The 14616-nt window shown below is 45.5% G+C and overlaps 1 protein-coding gene and 1 non-coding gene across 10 annotated transcripts in view; one reads left to right on the top strand and one right to left on the bottom strand.

The window, feature by feature from the left end:
* Fryl (FRY like transcription coactivator) overlaps positions 1-14616 on the bottom strand; it is a 224196-nt gene that overhangs the window by 68287 nt on the left and 141293 nt on the right. For all 9 annotated transcript variants that reach the window (XM_050149644.1, XM_050149641.1, XM_050149639.1 and 6 more), the window contains 8 exons: positions 13547-13650; positions 13163-13271; positions 11363-11449; positions 9406-9577; positions 8880-9012; positions 5761-5868; positions 1285-1522; positions 29-214 (listed from right to left, as the gene is read on the bottom strand). In XM_050149644.1, the coding sequence (XP_050005601.1) occupies positions 29-214; positions 1285-1522; positions 5761-5868; positions 8880-9012; positions 9406-9577; positions 11363-11449; positions 13163-13271; positions 13547-13650 (1137 nt within the window). The remainder of the gene's footprint in view (positions 1-28; positions 215-1284; positions 1523-5760; positions 5869-8879; positions 9013-9405; positions 9578-11362; positions 11450-13162; positions 13272-13546; positions 13651-14616) is intronic.
* Positions 1917-1988, top strand: Trnad-guc (transfer RNA aspartic acid (anticodon GUC)). Its single transcript has one exon. It is a non-coding gene; the product is annotated as a tRNA-Asp (tRNA).

The raw sequence follows: 14616 nt of genomic DNA on the forward strand, positions 1-14616 counted from the left end.
ACACGTTCATGGGATGACTAAACCTTACCTTAGGAACCTCCAAAAGTGCAAATAAAGCCCGGATTTCTCTAAGGACACTGACAGCTAGCCTTCTGGTGGTGGGCCGGCTGCTACAGAGGATGACCAGGGCAAAGCCTTCGACCACATGGAACACAGTGGAATACGGGTTCCTTTCCAGAGGAGGGGGGTGAGGACCTCCATTAGCGATACCATGCTTGATTTAAAAAAAAAAAAAAAAAAAAAAAAGCAAGTTTAAAACAACCTTTAAAAGGATGGATTAGTTTGGAAGAGAGACAGTAACCAGTAAAGCATATTACAAGCATTCTGATAACAGGGCTGCCTCAGCCCAAGGGATTTCAATGGCATTCACTTCGTAACAATGCGACACTGTGGACTGGGGCTGGTGGCAGAAGCCTGTCCTCCCAGACACTCAGAAGGTTGAAGCAAGAAGGCCACAAGTTTCAGGGCCGCTCAGGATACAGAGTGAGTTCAAGGCCAGTTTCGGCAACTTAGTGAGACGTGATCCGAGAATAAAAAGTAATAGCAGTTCTTGGTGTATATATCAGTGGTAAGGCCCTTGTAGGCGGAATGAGGTTCAGAGTTCAATTGATCCATATTAGCACAAAAGAAAATAGAGAAGTATCCCAATGGCAGTCTAAATAGGATGTGCCTGATTGATTTGTTTGATGCCCTTGTGACCTTGCAACCATCACCTCGTCACTCTCAGTACAGTGTTTACAGATGGGAGCCGAGAGACGGGACTGCGTCTTTCATATGCAAGTGCAGGCTCCATATCTAAGGCACACGGCATCACCTGTGCTCAGTGTGGGATTTCTAGGCTCATAAAGGCCCCTGGGCAGCTTGGATGGTCCAACTCTGAGCTTCCAGGGTTCTACGGTGTTTTCAGTGTTATAAAGCAACCGGGTGTACACCAGTGCACTTAAGAAACTGGTCCCTTTGCCGAAACAATCAAACCAAGTGACAGACTAACAAAGGTTTCATATGTAAGCTTTGAAACACCTTCATGTAAGAATGACCCTACAAACCTTATGCATGATAAAACAAAACCTGTTACTAAATGAAGGAGGCTAAAGGTTAGACAAAAGCACTTGGTATCCAACACACGAGTGAGCACAAAGTAGGGCACAAGGGATTGCCATCAACAGGTCATTCCAACTAGTAACGACTGCGGAGCTTGAGAGAGTCAATCTATGTCAACTGGCATCACAATTGGTCATTGACTACTGATCACACACAAAGTGACAATGTGAGAGCAAGTGGTACCTGGGAGTCCTGGGTCTTGTTATACATCTGAGCTGCCTGTTTCCACTGGTTTATTAATTGTACCAACATCTTTACAGCGTTATCAAGAAGAGTGGGGTGGACATCAGTCACTTCACGAACAATGAAATACACAAAGCCGGAGAGCACGTCCTCCCGCCAGTCTGGAAAATCAAGCATTAGTGCCTGCAGGGTGTTGAAAGCCAGCGCCCGCAGTTCTTCGTCCATGTGGACCGTGAGCCTACCAAGAACAGAATCCCGTTAGCGAGCCTCGGAACAAAGCATGGTGTCGTCAGGAACACTTACAGCCAAGATACCTGGGCACAAACCTCTGCTCTAAAACCTAAAGATACTCGATGCATCTCTTCAAATGCTCTCTGAGGACATGAAGACGGGGCTCATGTCCACTTTGCCATCCTATAATCGCTCTTTCTATGTTAGTCTATAGTTTAAATTTCATATGAATGTATCCATGATCAGTGATGTTTTTGCTAAAGTTCAGGATAGGAAGTCTTGAATTTAAATGACAGGCTGCTGTGTAGAAATACAGATGACATCAAAAATCCATTTCAAACTTCGTCCATGCTTAACATACTTTATAGTGCTCTCCTGTAATCAATAAAAATTTTGTCCGATCCTCGTTAGTATAGTGGTGAGTATCCCCGCCTGTCACGCAGGAGACCGGGGTTCAATTCCCCGACGGGGAGCCAAAAAAAAAAAAAATTTGTCCAACTACACAGGATCCTAGCAGTAAATGAACATAAATAGCTCATCACAGAGGTAATGATCTAGACAGAATAAACAAATAATTCCTGAGGGTGAAAATGGAAGCAACTTTAGGAGTAACATAAGAGAAGGTCTACACTTTAAAAATGAAACAATGGCACAACAGCCCAGCAGGCCCCATAGAGCTAGGGCTCAATAAATCAGAACGTATTAATTACATTTTAAAAGTTAAATTACTTTTTAAAGACTTCAATACAATGATCATAATTTTAGTTACAGAATTTTAACAAAAAATATGAGAAAATGATATATAAAATTAAAAGGGGTTAGCCGGGCGGTGGTGGCGCACGCCTTAATCCCAGCACTTGGGAGGCAGAGGCAGGCGGATCTCTGTGAGTTCGAGACCAACCTGGTCTACAGAGCTAGTTCCAGGACAGGCTCCAAAACCACAGAGAAACCCTGTCTCAAAAAACAAAACAAAAAAAAAAAAAATTAAAAGGGGTTGTAGTTCTGAAGCTGTGATGCAAGCCACCACATGAACACAAGCTCCTGACCGAGAGCTGAAGATTATTTCAGTGGCTGACAACGCAAGCGAATGCATTGAAGTTAGAAATGACTCAAAGGAACAGAGAGTTAGAAAGCACACGCTCCGTGCACGCACGGAAGGACAGAGTTAGCCACAGTGAGAGAGGGCATGTTATGTGGTTCAGAAGGGAGGTGTCACAGTCTGTTCAACTCGGATCTGGTCTTCGCTAAGCCAGCCTTCAGCTGACGGAGAAGCTAAAGAGACATCCGTTGCAGCTGCACGGATTTCAGAAGCAAGCCACGCAGCAGCTGCAGCAGGGACGGTGTACCACAGTCAACACGGTGGGACCACACTTCCCGAGCCCAGTGTGCCACCTTCGGTGGTGACGCCAAAGGAACGTACTGTCGGAAACAGAGTGACATGGCTTTCCACGCTAGTGACTTCCACAGCCTTCAAATCTGTGCCGGAGTACCGCACACCAGTCAGCGTAACTCGGGACGTGTGTGCCCAAGTTAATGACTCCCTGTGCCGAGGAGATGACAATGGGCCCTGGCTAATTAAAGCCAGGGGTTATCTTTCCTTAGGGAGTCCGCAGAGGTCTATAAATTTACGACATGCCCTCTCTTGTTGTTTCTTTGTTGGTTTCCCTTATTTTGGAGTAAGGAAGAGTCAGACATTATAATTCCAAACCAGCATATTCCAGACTCTTTCTAGTCATGGAGGTAGATTAATTAAAAATGGCAGCTGCAGGGGAAGAAGTAATCCCACTGCTGCTCACTGCTCAGAGGCAGGCTCTTCCCCTCCTCCGGGGCCTCGTCCTCTCAGGTGAGGCTTCATTCTGGGGGAGGTGAGAGCGCGGCACAGGGATTGCCTTCCACAGAGAAGTAGGTCAAGAAGGGACCAGTGAGAACAGACTTGACAGTAACTGCTCTCTCTTCTCCTCAGGAGGAAGGCTGCAATGAACCCTTTAGGGTCCTAATGGGGACCCAACTTTCCGATTCTGCTAAACTCTGGGTTTAGTTTAGTTTTGTTTGGAGACAGGGTCTCATGATGTAACTCAGTCTAGCTTCCAATTTCTAATTCTCCCGCCTCTGACTTAGTGCTGAGAGGTCAGTAGCAACACACAGCATATATGTGCAATATGATTTATGGCAAAAATTGAGAGAAGGGCTGGGAGATGGCTCGGAGGGCGGGGCCTACACAAAGGTGGGAGCAGGGGAACAGCTCCAATTACCAAGTTGTCTTCTGAACTCTACACCTGTGCTAAGGCACGCGCACCCCCATCAGACACACGCACATCTCATCAGGATAAATTTAAAAGAGGGCTGAGCCATTGGCACAAACGTCAAATTCCAGAGACTGCGGCAGGAGGATTCCCAGGTTCAGGCCTGCCTGGCACGAAGGAGATCAGGGTCACCCTGGACAGCGTACTGAGATGAGACCCTGCTACAAGATGAAGCACATGAATGCACGTACGCATGATGTCTGCTAGAGAAAGGGGTCGGGATGCAGCTCAGCTGCTGTCTGGTACTTGTCAACTGTGCGCAAGACTTCAGGCTGAATTCGGTGCCAAGAACAACACTGCCGAGGCTGACTAGGAGAGAGGGGTTAAGGAGAGGTGCAGTTCCAGATAAGCCCCCCTGTCTCCTACATTCCTCACGGGAGACAAATACCACTCCATCCGTAGTCCCAGCACTCGAGGGGGTGCGGCCTGCCTGTGAAATGCCAGATGTCCCCACCCAGGGCTGGAACAGGTCGCTGTTGAAATCTAGTCACTATTTACACAATTCGGTGAGTGCCCAGCAACCAGTAAACATTCTTCAATACAGCTGAGCACTCGCAGTCAGGAACAGTCGCTTTGCCTGGCTTCCCACTAGGATGTGGCTAGCCAACTGCGGTTCTGGGCTAATTCCAGGCAGATGCCTGGTCATGTTCACTCCTGTCATGCTACAGGGAGAATGCAGACAAGAGGGAGACTACGGCAGTGCGTCTCACCTTCCTGACGCTGCGACCCTCTCATGCAGTTCCGCATGCTGCGGGGACCCAACTGTAAACTTACTTTTGTTGCTATTTCATAACTGTAATTTTGCTATTGGTATGAATCATAATGTAAATATCTGTGTTTTCCGATGGTTGTAGGTGACCCCTGGGAAAGGATCGTTCAACCCCCACAAGAGGGGTTGGGAACCACTGGACTACGGCATGATCCGCAAAGCCTTGGAATAGTCACTGTCTGGTCTTTCGTGGAGACAGTGTGCTGACCCCTAACTGTACGATCCCCTATGGCGTACACACACAGTAGAGCCTCGGAAGGCTGCCCTCTCACCTTGGAATTAGGCTAGGAAACATCATTTAAGCAAGCTATGCTCTTAATTCACGTTAGAGAACTACACTGTGCCTCGTGGGGATGCGAATACTTAAACTTGGGAGGCTCTCCTAGAACAAAAAATCTTAAGTGGGCTTTGCTCACCTGTTGGGGAATATTATTTTAAGTTGCGCTGCTTTTGTTTATGCTGCATTTGTTTAACTCTGTGGTTCTTTGCCTGTCTAAAACACCTGATGGTCTAATAAAAAGTTGAACGGCCAATAGTGAGGCAGGAACAAGGATAGGCGGGGCTCGCAAGCAGAGAGAATAAATAGAAGGAGAAACGAGGAAAAGGGGGGAACAAGCAAGAGAACAAGGAGAGGAGGACATCAGGGGTCAGCCACCCAGCTACACAGCAAATCATGAAGAAAGAAGCAAAGAAAAGTAACCAGAATTAAGAAAGATACAAGTCCAGGAGGAAACGGTAGTCAAGCTGGCAAGAAACAAGCCGAGCTAAGACTGGACATTCATAACTATAAGCCTCCATGTGTGATTTATTTGGGAGCTGGTTGTGGGCTCTCCCCAAAGGCAAAAGAGTAAAAAAAAAAAAAAAAAAAAAAAAAAATCACACAATAGTCAAAATCTCAGGTGCTGAATGACCACAGAAGTAAACATCAATGAGACCCATATGCAAGGGATATTTATCATAAAGATCAATGAACTAGGACTTGACGGGAAACTGGAAAATAGGGACTAGGGGAGATGTGGAAGAACGTTAGAAGTTACAATTTTGAGTGGGGGTCATAAAAGATGAGAGTTAAGAGAGTAAATAGGAAAAGGGGAAAAAAGTAAATCAGATAGCTCAAAACTGTACCTGCTGCCACCTCTGTGTTGAAGACAGCAAGACAGTGATGTCACTCACCTTGCTAACAACTCAATGAGGTCAGTTCTGCTCATGCCGTCAGGAATCAGCCTTGGAATCGCAGCGATACATGTTCTAAACAAATCGATTTTCGGTTTTCTTTCCCCCCTGAAAAACGTATCACAAAAACCCAAGACAGAGTAAGAAGCGTATCACGTGGGTTAGAAAAATCCATTTAGCAAATATGTTGCCAAAGATGGGAGCCAAGGCTAATGGTTCCAGGAGAAAGGGGGCACATACAAATTCACATGGACCCAGCCGCTAGTTCCACCAACGCGTAAGTGAAAGGATGGAGACCATCCGGGGAACTGACAGCAAGTAAATAACTTCATTAATTAGGAAGCATACGCACCAATCTAATAATGTCAAGTACTTAGCCAGCTACAAACAGGTTAAATACTAGTTACTATTAATTATAACTAGCTGTGAGCTGGTTAACACGTGAACTTCACAGGACGCAGCATCAGGAGGGACAGCAGCCTCGGGGCACGCCTTGAGAGATTACCTACACTGGCTTAAGTGAGGTAGGAAGACATACTATGAATGGAGGAGGCACTATTCCACGGCCTAGGGCCCTGGACTACACAGAAAAGAGAAAGCAAGTTAAGCCGAAACACTTACTGCTCTCTGCTTCTGGACTGCGAATGCCACGTGACTGGTTGTCTCGAGTTCCTGCTGCCACAACCTCCCAACTACTCCTCAGTGTGCACCTGCCACCGAGTTCATGCCCACGGTCAAGTATGTAACTTCAAGTATGTAACTCCGTGAGGTGTGCTTGCAGTTTGGATCATGCTCTAAAGCCGTGAACTCAGATAACCCTTTCCGTCCTCGACTTGCTTTGGTCGGGTATTTTGTCACAGTAGCAAGACGAGTAACTAATATAGTGTTGATATTATTAAATATCTAAAATTGTTCTCAAATGTCAGTATCCATATCGTTTCTTCCTGTTCTCTTGCGAGACACACGTGTGCAAAGGTTTAGGTTTCATGTCGTTTAAAGGCACTGATGTTTTAAAATCCTGGGCCCTCCTGAACAGCAGATGTTTAATATAATTTAATTTTACTATATATGTGTCTATGATGGGGAGGATGCTAAGGGACAAATCCACTGCCTCATTCAGGCGAGACAGGGGCTCTACCACTGAGCTACACTCTCACCACCTGCAGCACAGTTTCTCAAAGCTTTTCACTAATTTACTTTAAATGCCTAACCGATTGCTCATTGGCACCGGCTTTCAATCTGATCTGTGTTTAAAGGAAAGTCACTGGCTTTTCCCACATCCTCATTGGTTTCTAGCTGCCCAGCAGTAATCCCCAGGCAGAAAAGAATCGAAAGGTTCTAAGACTTCGGGTCAGTCTCTGTTATAGAGATATTTACACAGTTGTCACTGTGTGTGGCTATACGACGCATGGATCAGAGTGACCACAAGATGAACAACACAAATCCCTTAGATGTGGCTTAAGGTGCAGCTACTGAACGTCAGCAATAATGGTCCAAGTGCTCTCTGGTCTGCAAGGCCCTGGATAAACCACAGATGCGCACCCAGATGGGTAGCCAGGCACACCAAGCCTTTCAAAACTGTTGTTGACTCCTCAGTGTGCACCTGCTAACTAGTTCATAACCATAATCAAGCGTGTAACTCCGTGAGGTATGCCTGTCCCCAAAATGTGACATTTGCAAAAGTGGACAAAGAAGAGAGGCTGGGGTCAACAAAGATGAAAATGGAGAAAAAAAAAAACTTGGCAAATTCTTACAATTTCATGTTGTCCCAGAATCTTCTCTAAATGTGAGGCTATGTCTCGAGATACCTGATGATCTCTCACCATCAGGTATGGATGTGATTCATCCGGGTGTTACCAGTGCCATGTGGGACCAGCTAGATACAGCTTGACTGGCCCTTGGACCCCCGTGCCCAAATGCAGCAGGCAGACATGCCACAGTGACTGTTTGTCAGTCATAGTGTGACCTGGAACTTATGGCTGCTTCTTTGAAACATGACAATTAGGGCACCACGTGGGGCATTTGTTTAGGCAACACTCTGGCCCCGACAGATACCAGCCTTGCACCCTTTTCTCAGATACACTTTCTGGCCTCAGTGTGACGTCCAGGAGTTCTGGGCAGTCTCCGAGACCTCTAAGTCATAAATTGTTTCCATCTCGTGTCTCCCTTAGTCAGTAAAAGTCTATTGTTAGTCTAAAGTTAAAGATCATAGGAAGAGAACACCAAACTAAAACATAAAAGGAGCCACAGAATAGCAAGCTGACCAGGGGACAGACACTTTAGTCACTTGAGGCTCTCACAAGACCATGGGAGGAACTGGATGTAAACTTGTTGATGCTAATGCAAGAGTACTTGTGGTGAAAAGGAGGAAGATGTCTGGGAGGAAGTCAAGCACACAAAACCTTCACATTTGAAAGCTCTCAGGCCACTACATCACAGCAGTGTAAGATGGCCATGTATTAAATAATCCCAGAGAGAAAATATCCGATGGGTTATTCTAAGACCTACAGTGCATCTATCTCAAACTGCATTTACATCTAAAATCTGCCTTATAGAAAATATCGAAGCTTGCTAGCAAACAAGAGGCATGGCTATCATAAAACATGCCACCCCATGGAAAGGAAGTTCCTAACAATGCAGAGAAAAAACGATGAATGAAAACTCACAAGCATGGGGCTGGGGTGTGAAACGGGTCTGTTTCTAAAGGGCTGCCCACACATTGCTCCCTCTGTGTCCTCTGGTTCCTAGACAGAAACACAGGAGCCCTGATTTGAAGGACTCCTGGCCCTTTCTTTTCTATCAAAGCAGGAATATGTATGTGGAACCATTTGTTAGACTTAAGTCAGTGATATACCTATCTGTGGTGAGCGAGAATCATTCATGTGAGAAATGAAAGTAGGGTTCATTGCTGGACTTTCATTATCTGCACTAATTTGGCAGCACATAAAACAACTAAGCGGAGCTTGTGGAAGGAATCTCTGAATTTAAAACTACAGCAAAGGGCCACATGTGAGAAGTCCAGGAGAAAATGTACAGAAACGGGTACATAAGGACCAGCCACTGACATGTACATTCCTGTGTAAACAAAGATAGCGAAAGAGCACATATTTAGTACATACGTAATCATGTCTTCAGGCTCCTTGTTGGACATCTGCACACTGGTCATACACATGGGTCTCCCAACCTCTTTGTCCAAATGTCGAAGAATGCTGTCTAATGCTTTTCTTACTTGAGGATAATAAACTGACATTCCTGAGAAAGAAAGCACAGGCACAATAATGTCAGAAACTCACACGAGATGGCCGACTGTAATAACAACCCACCAATTCCTCAATGAAGAGCGCTTGCTGCTATCACATTAGAAGACGCTCCCAACTGTGACATGCTCTTCGGGATACTGCATACAAATCACGCAGAGAACTCAAACTCAGATTTGAGGGACCCAACATATTCAACAGCACCCCGTGGGAAGACACATCTGACAAGAAGACCCTGGACGGGAATACTAAAGACATTACCCAAACGTAATCAGCAGATCACGGTACGACTGGGGCATACACACTTGGTGCTGGGTAATAAATCTGACTATGGACTTACACAAAACAATATCCCGAAAGCAATCAATCCGTTCCACTTGACACTAACCTATGACTTTTGCCTCTTCATCAGTCAAGGTTTTATTGAGAAAAATCTTTTTCACACGAAGGGTGTTTCCTGAGGGAAGAATGACTCCAGTGGTGGGCATGGGAGGGTCGCCGTCTTTCTGCTGCAGGCTGTCTGCGATGACGAGGAAGACTCTGAGGCCAATGTTCATCCTCTTCAGAGAAAACAGACCCAAGAGGAAGAAATCAGGGCCATGCACTTTATATGCCAAGGGGCTGGGAGAAAGAAGGACAGAAGGAATCTAATCTTTCTACCCGACATTGTGAACCAGCCGAGGCAGCAGAGTCTACTGTGGTTTCAGATTCCCAGACGGACCCATGCCCTTCTGAGGTCACTGGCTCTCTTTGTTGCTAAGGCATACTTGACACCTCTCTGCACTTTCTCAACTTCCATGACTCTTTCAGTGTCCCCCCCACACACACACACCACTTCTCTTCTTCACAGGAAGAAACCCCATCAACCCTCTTTCCACAAGTCACAGCAATCTACTGACACACACACATGGTCTTTGTCCCCTCTGCTCTTCTCACAGTGTAGCGGGTGATGATGGCCTCCTGGACTTGGGGGAATTTCCAGGAGTTTCTGAATGAAAATGGCCCACAAAGGCTTATATATCTGAATGCCTGGTCACCAGGGAATGGCACTATTTGAAAGGATTAGAAGGATTAGGAGGTGTGGCCTTGTTGGAGGAAGTGTGTTATTGGGAGTAGGCTTTGAGGTTTCAAAAGCCCATACCAAACCTGGAGCCTTTCATTTGGGGATTAGGATGTAGCTTTCAGCTACTTCTCCATGTTCCCTGCCATGATGATAATGGATTGAACCTCTGAAACGGTGAGCAAGCCCCCAGCTAAATGCTTTCCTTATAACAGCTGCCTTGGTCATGGTGTTTTTTCACAGAAATAGAACAGTGAATAAGACAATGGGGGCTTGTACCTCCTAGAATATTAAAGCATCAGGCCCTTCTATCTTGTTTATTATCCTCAGCATTGCTCTTCAATTTAAAATACATCCATGTCCCTTAACCCTGAAGCAGAGCATGCGTCTCAGGTATCAGTGGGATAAACACCCCTCACAACACTTCCCTGAAGCATGTCTCCCTCATCAGGGGAACTTCTCTTGCTCCCCGCAGCACAGGCAGCACCAGGGGCTCTTTTCCCCAACACTTCCACCTCTTGCCACTTCTGTGCGCCTGGCTGTGTCACTTCTCCCCCCCCCCCATCCTCTCCCACAGCAGGTACACAGATTTACACAGCATCCATCACTGCCCATTCCAGACTCCAAAAACTTCTACCTAGCCGCCCCCACTGACTGCATTCCTTTAACATCAGCCTGACGTCTTAGGAGTCCCAAAATGCTGTTATAGAGATGCCTGATCTTTCTCCCAGACCCGACCGCTTCTCTACGTTTCCTTGTTCAGGAAGTGTTCTGTCTTTCTCCACCCGCATCCCACTGCCTCTCCTCACCATGTCATTCTCTGTGACGCGCACCAGAGATTAATAAAGCAGGGATGGGCATCCTACTGGGTGGCGATGCCGTACAGGACACAAGAAGAAAGTAAAATGTCCGCTCATGTTTACTAAGTAAAGAAGATAAAGCCTTGACGTGTTACCGTCTTTAGATATAACAAAGTACTGATGTATTCCATTAATTCACACATCCGAGTGTCAGAGCTACAGTTATAGACTCAAGAGACCCGGATGGAAGTAGAACATTCCATCGTGTGGTGGAGCTACTCTGGGCATTTATTTGCTCAGGGCACCATTGATCATGAGCAAGTGGGTTAACAGTTTCCTTTATCTATTTTCAAAACTTGGAAAGATTCCAGCGCTGCCCCCAGACAGACTGGGGACAGTGTCAAGGATCACATAACCCCCCAAGAGGACTTTCACTCTCGGTATGAAAACATCATTGCTGCTACAATGTAATTTTTTATCTTTACCTCTGGATTAATGGTGAAAGTTTTAGCAGATTTTCCAACACTGAGAAGATCAAATATTATTTCTTTCATTGCAAAATCCAAACGTTCCTAAGAAAAGAAATTAATTAATTAGTAAATCATTGTACCTTGCTGGAATGTAACAAAAGCTGAGAAATATATATTGGAAACAATAGATTTCTGCCTTTAGAATGGTTAAAATGCAAATGAACGCAAGACAAATATATATGAATTAACAATAACGGAAGTGCCTGGGGGCAGCAAGGACAGGGAAGGACCCCGGCAAAGGATCTCAATGGGGAAAACAGCAAAGATACAAGAGTGCCCGAGGTACAGGGCTCGCAGACAGTCTAGAAATACAGTCTAGTTCTAGAAATAAGACAGGGTGAGCAGTGTACCTTAACAGCACTGCTTCCTGAGCACATGACCAAACCTGAAACTTGTTTGTTAATCTTTTTCATTGTTAGTCTCAGCAAATTACCATTTCTTCTCGGCACCAATCACAGATGCGCATTCGCGTTATTAAATGTTCTTTTTTTCCCCTCATTGTAATAAAATAATTTGATGTGGCGGGAGGAATGGCTCAGCAGTTAAGAGCACTGGCTGCTCAGAGATCCCAAATTCAATTCCCAACAGCCACAGGGTGGCTCACACTATCTGTAACGGGACCAATTGCCCTCTTCTGTCACGCAGGCCCACATGCAAATAGAACACTATATACATAAATTAAAAAATCTTAAGAAATAATTTGATTATGGATCAACTAAACTATCTGGCTTCATTCACAAGAAATATAATGAATCTCCTGGAACCGGCATTTCCCTGAGTTGAGAGGGAACGCGTACTTTGATGTCCAAAGGGAGACACAATTGAGACCTTGGTATGGCTCCCACAAAATCCATTCAATACCCTCCTAATAAACTTTCTATTCTGTAGAGGCTAGGAAGCTAACGTTACACATCCCAGGAACGCTTCAAGGGACACAAGCCTCATGAAGTAGTGGACACAGAAGGGGTGGATACGAAGAGAGAGGAGGAGGTTGCCACCTCTTGCTCAGGGAGAAAGGCACAGCAGAAGGAGTAGGGTCCTCAGGCATCCTCACAGAGGAGGGCTCCTCTCTCAAAGCCCCCACAACAGCCCGATACTTTCCCTGGCTCGGATGAGAATGGATTTCTTCCATCCTAGAAGTTTTTGGTGAGCTCTCTCTAGTCCTTAAAAGACCCCTTTGAATTCGTTATAGTAGGTTCTAGCATGTGTGCTTACAAATCTAGATTGTGAGTTGTGGAGAAGGCTGGGTGGGTTCACGGCACAAGTGTGAGGACTGAGTTCAGATCCTCAGCACTCACATAAAAAACTGCTGTGGAGTTTGCATATTCTAATAATCCTAATGCTGTAAGACAGACGGGAAGGCCCCACGGGCTCACTTATTACAGACAGCTGTGAGTCACCATGTGGTTGCTGAGAATTGAACTCAGGACGTTTGGAAGAGCAGGCCATGCTCTTAACCACTGGGCTATCTCTCCAGCCACTTTTATTAGGACTATCACACACTTTCTCAACCCTCCCTCAATCAAATGTGTGTCCACCTATGTGGCTCCTCCCATCCCTTGTCACATGCAAAATCATCATCAGGGTCCTGTATTCTTCTGAAAACCTTCTGAATATACCTGCTTTTCACTCTTGAATAGTGTTAGCATTTTTGAAAACATGCCTCAAAATGTGTAGGAAAATACAAACCGCCATTCGTTAAAATGGTTGTCCCTGCCAGCCATGCAAGAGGGCCAATTCGAACAAAGCACCCACCTGAGCAATGAACTGGATGATCTTCACAAATATGTTGAGAGGGGTGTCACGGGGGACCACGCTGCGAGAGCCCTTCGGGAAGAGCGCCGACACTATGCTCATCAGGCGACTAGGGGCAGAAGAGGAGACTTAATGACCAAGAGATCATGTCAACGCCAGTGAAGAACTCCTCCCGCGCCTACGTCAAGGGGATTTAGACTCCTCTCCGCAATGCTCTCATACAATTCCATGGGTCTGATGGTTAACAAGCGTTTGCTTACTTCTTTGAGAACTAAGCTAGAGCTCGGAGCCCTGCATATGCTACGCGCCCGCTTACCTCTTAGCAATACCCTACCTGCCAAGGCTTTATTCTAAAATGCACTTGAGGACACAGCACTCACTCACCTTTGGGTTACAGTATTGCTCTCACACTTTATTCTAATTACATAAACCCACAGCAGTCTATACAAAGACTCCAGTGCAACTCGAGACATTTTCGGGTCTTTATTCTGTTTAAAAACAAAAGAGAACAAGGAGAAACTTACTAAGAACACGGGCAAACATGTAAGATCAAACACATTCTCTGACAACAACTGAAAGCCCCGACCCTCCCTGCTCTGTCTGGTCTAAGAAGTTTAAATACGCCAATCTATATTTAGTTGTGCTAAGGACAGATGGTCAGAGTGACCACCACTAAAGTTCCCGAGCTCTTTGTTATGCTCTAAAAGAAGATGAAATATTAGACTCCTAGCAACATTTCTGGAAATTTCAAAATGACACACATATCACCAAACTACTTGATAAATGTCCGTACCACAATACGGACACAACCAATCTTTAACTTATCTGCCACCATAGACAGATCGAGTAGGAAATACCAAATAGTATTAGTCACTGGACTTTGTGAGAGACGCTAGACCAGAGATCTGACTCTACACCCAGGCCCTGGAATGTCCTCTCGTCGCTTTCTCTGTGCTGTGACGGCCTCAGCTTCCACTGGAGACAAGACGGTGTCTGCCTCACACAGGCCAAGAAGATCACAGCCTACAAAGGCCCGGGAACAGGGCCTGCTGCACGAAGCGTGTTCACCCAGCATAAGGGAACCATCCCTAATCTCCATGTAGAATGAGAACATTTAAATTGCCTTATGATTTACAACGAGACAACTCTCTTATTTCAACCAGTTTTATCAGGGGATTTTCTCTTCAGTCTTCACCCTCGTACAATGAGATAGCATGAATTTTGAAAATGGAGCAGGAAACACTTATATATCTGCTTACTGACGCCTAAAAATTTGTATTTTTAAAAGTCTGTTCTACAAGAGTTCTATATTGTTAAGCAATTAAATATGGAAACTAACAAAGAGACTCTTTTTTAAAATTTGTTTTTATTGAGCTATATATATTTTCTCTCCTCCCCTCCCTTTCTACCCTCTCCCATGGTCCCCATGCTTCCAGTTTACTCAGGAGATCTTG

The sequence above is a fragment of the Alexandromys fortis genome, unplaced genomic scaffold (genome assembly GCF_014885135.2).
Source record: "Alexandromys fortis isolate MF-2015 unplaced genomic scaffold, M_Fortis_MF-2015_v1.1 scaffold_0, whole genome shotgun sequence".
Classification (NCBI taxonomy): Eukaryota; Metazoa; Chordata; class Mammalia; order Rodentia; family Cricetidae; genus Alexandromys; species Alexandromys fortis.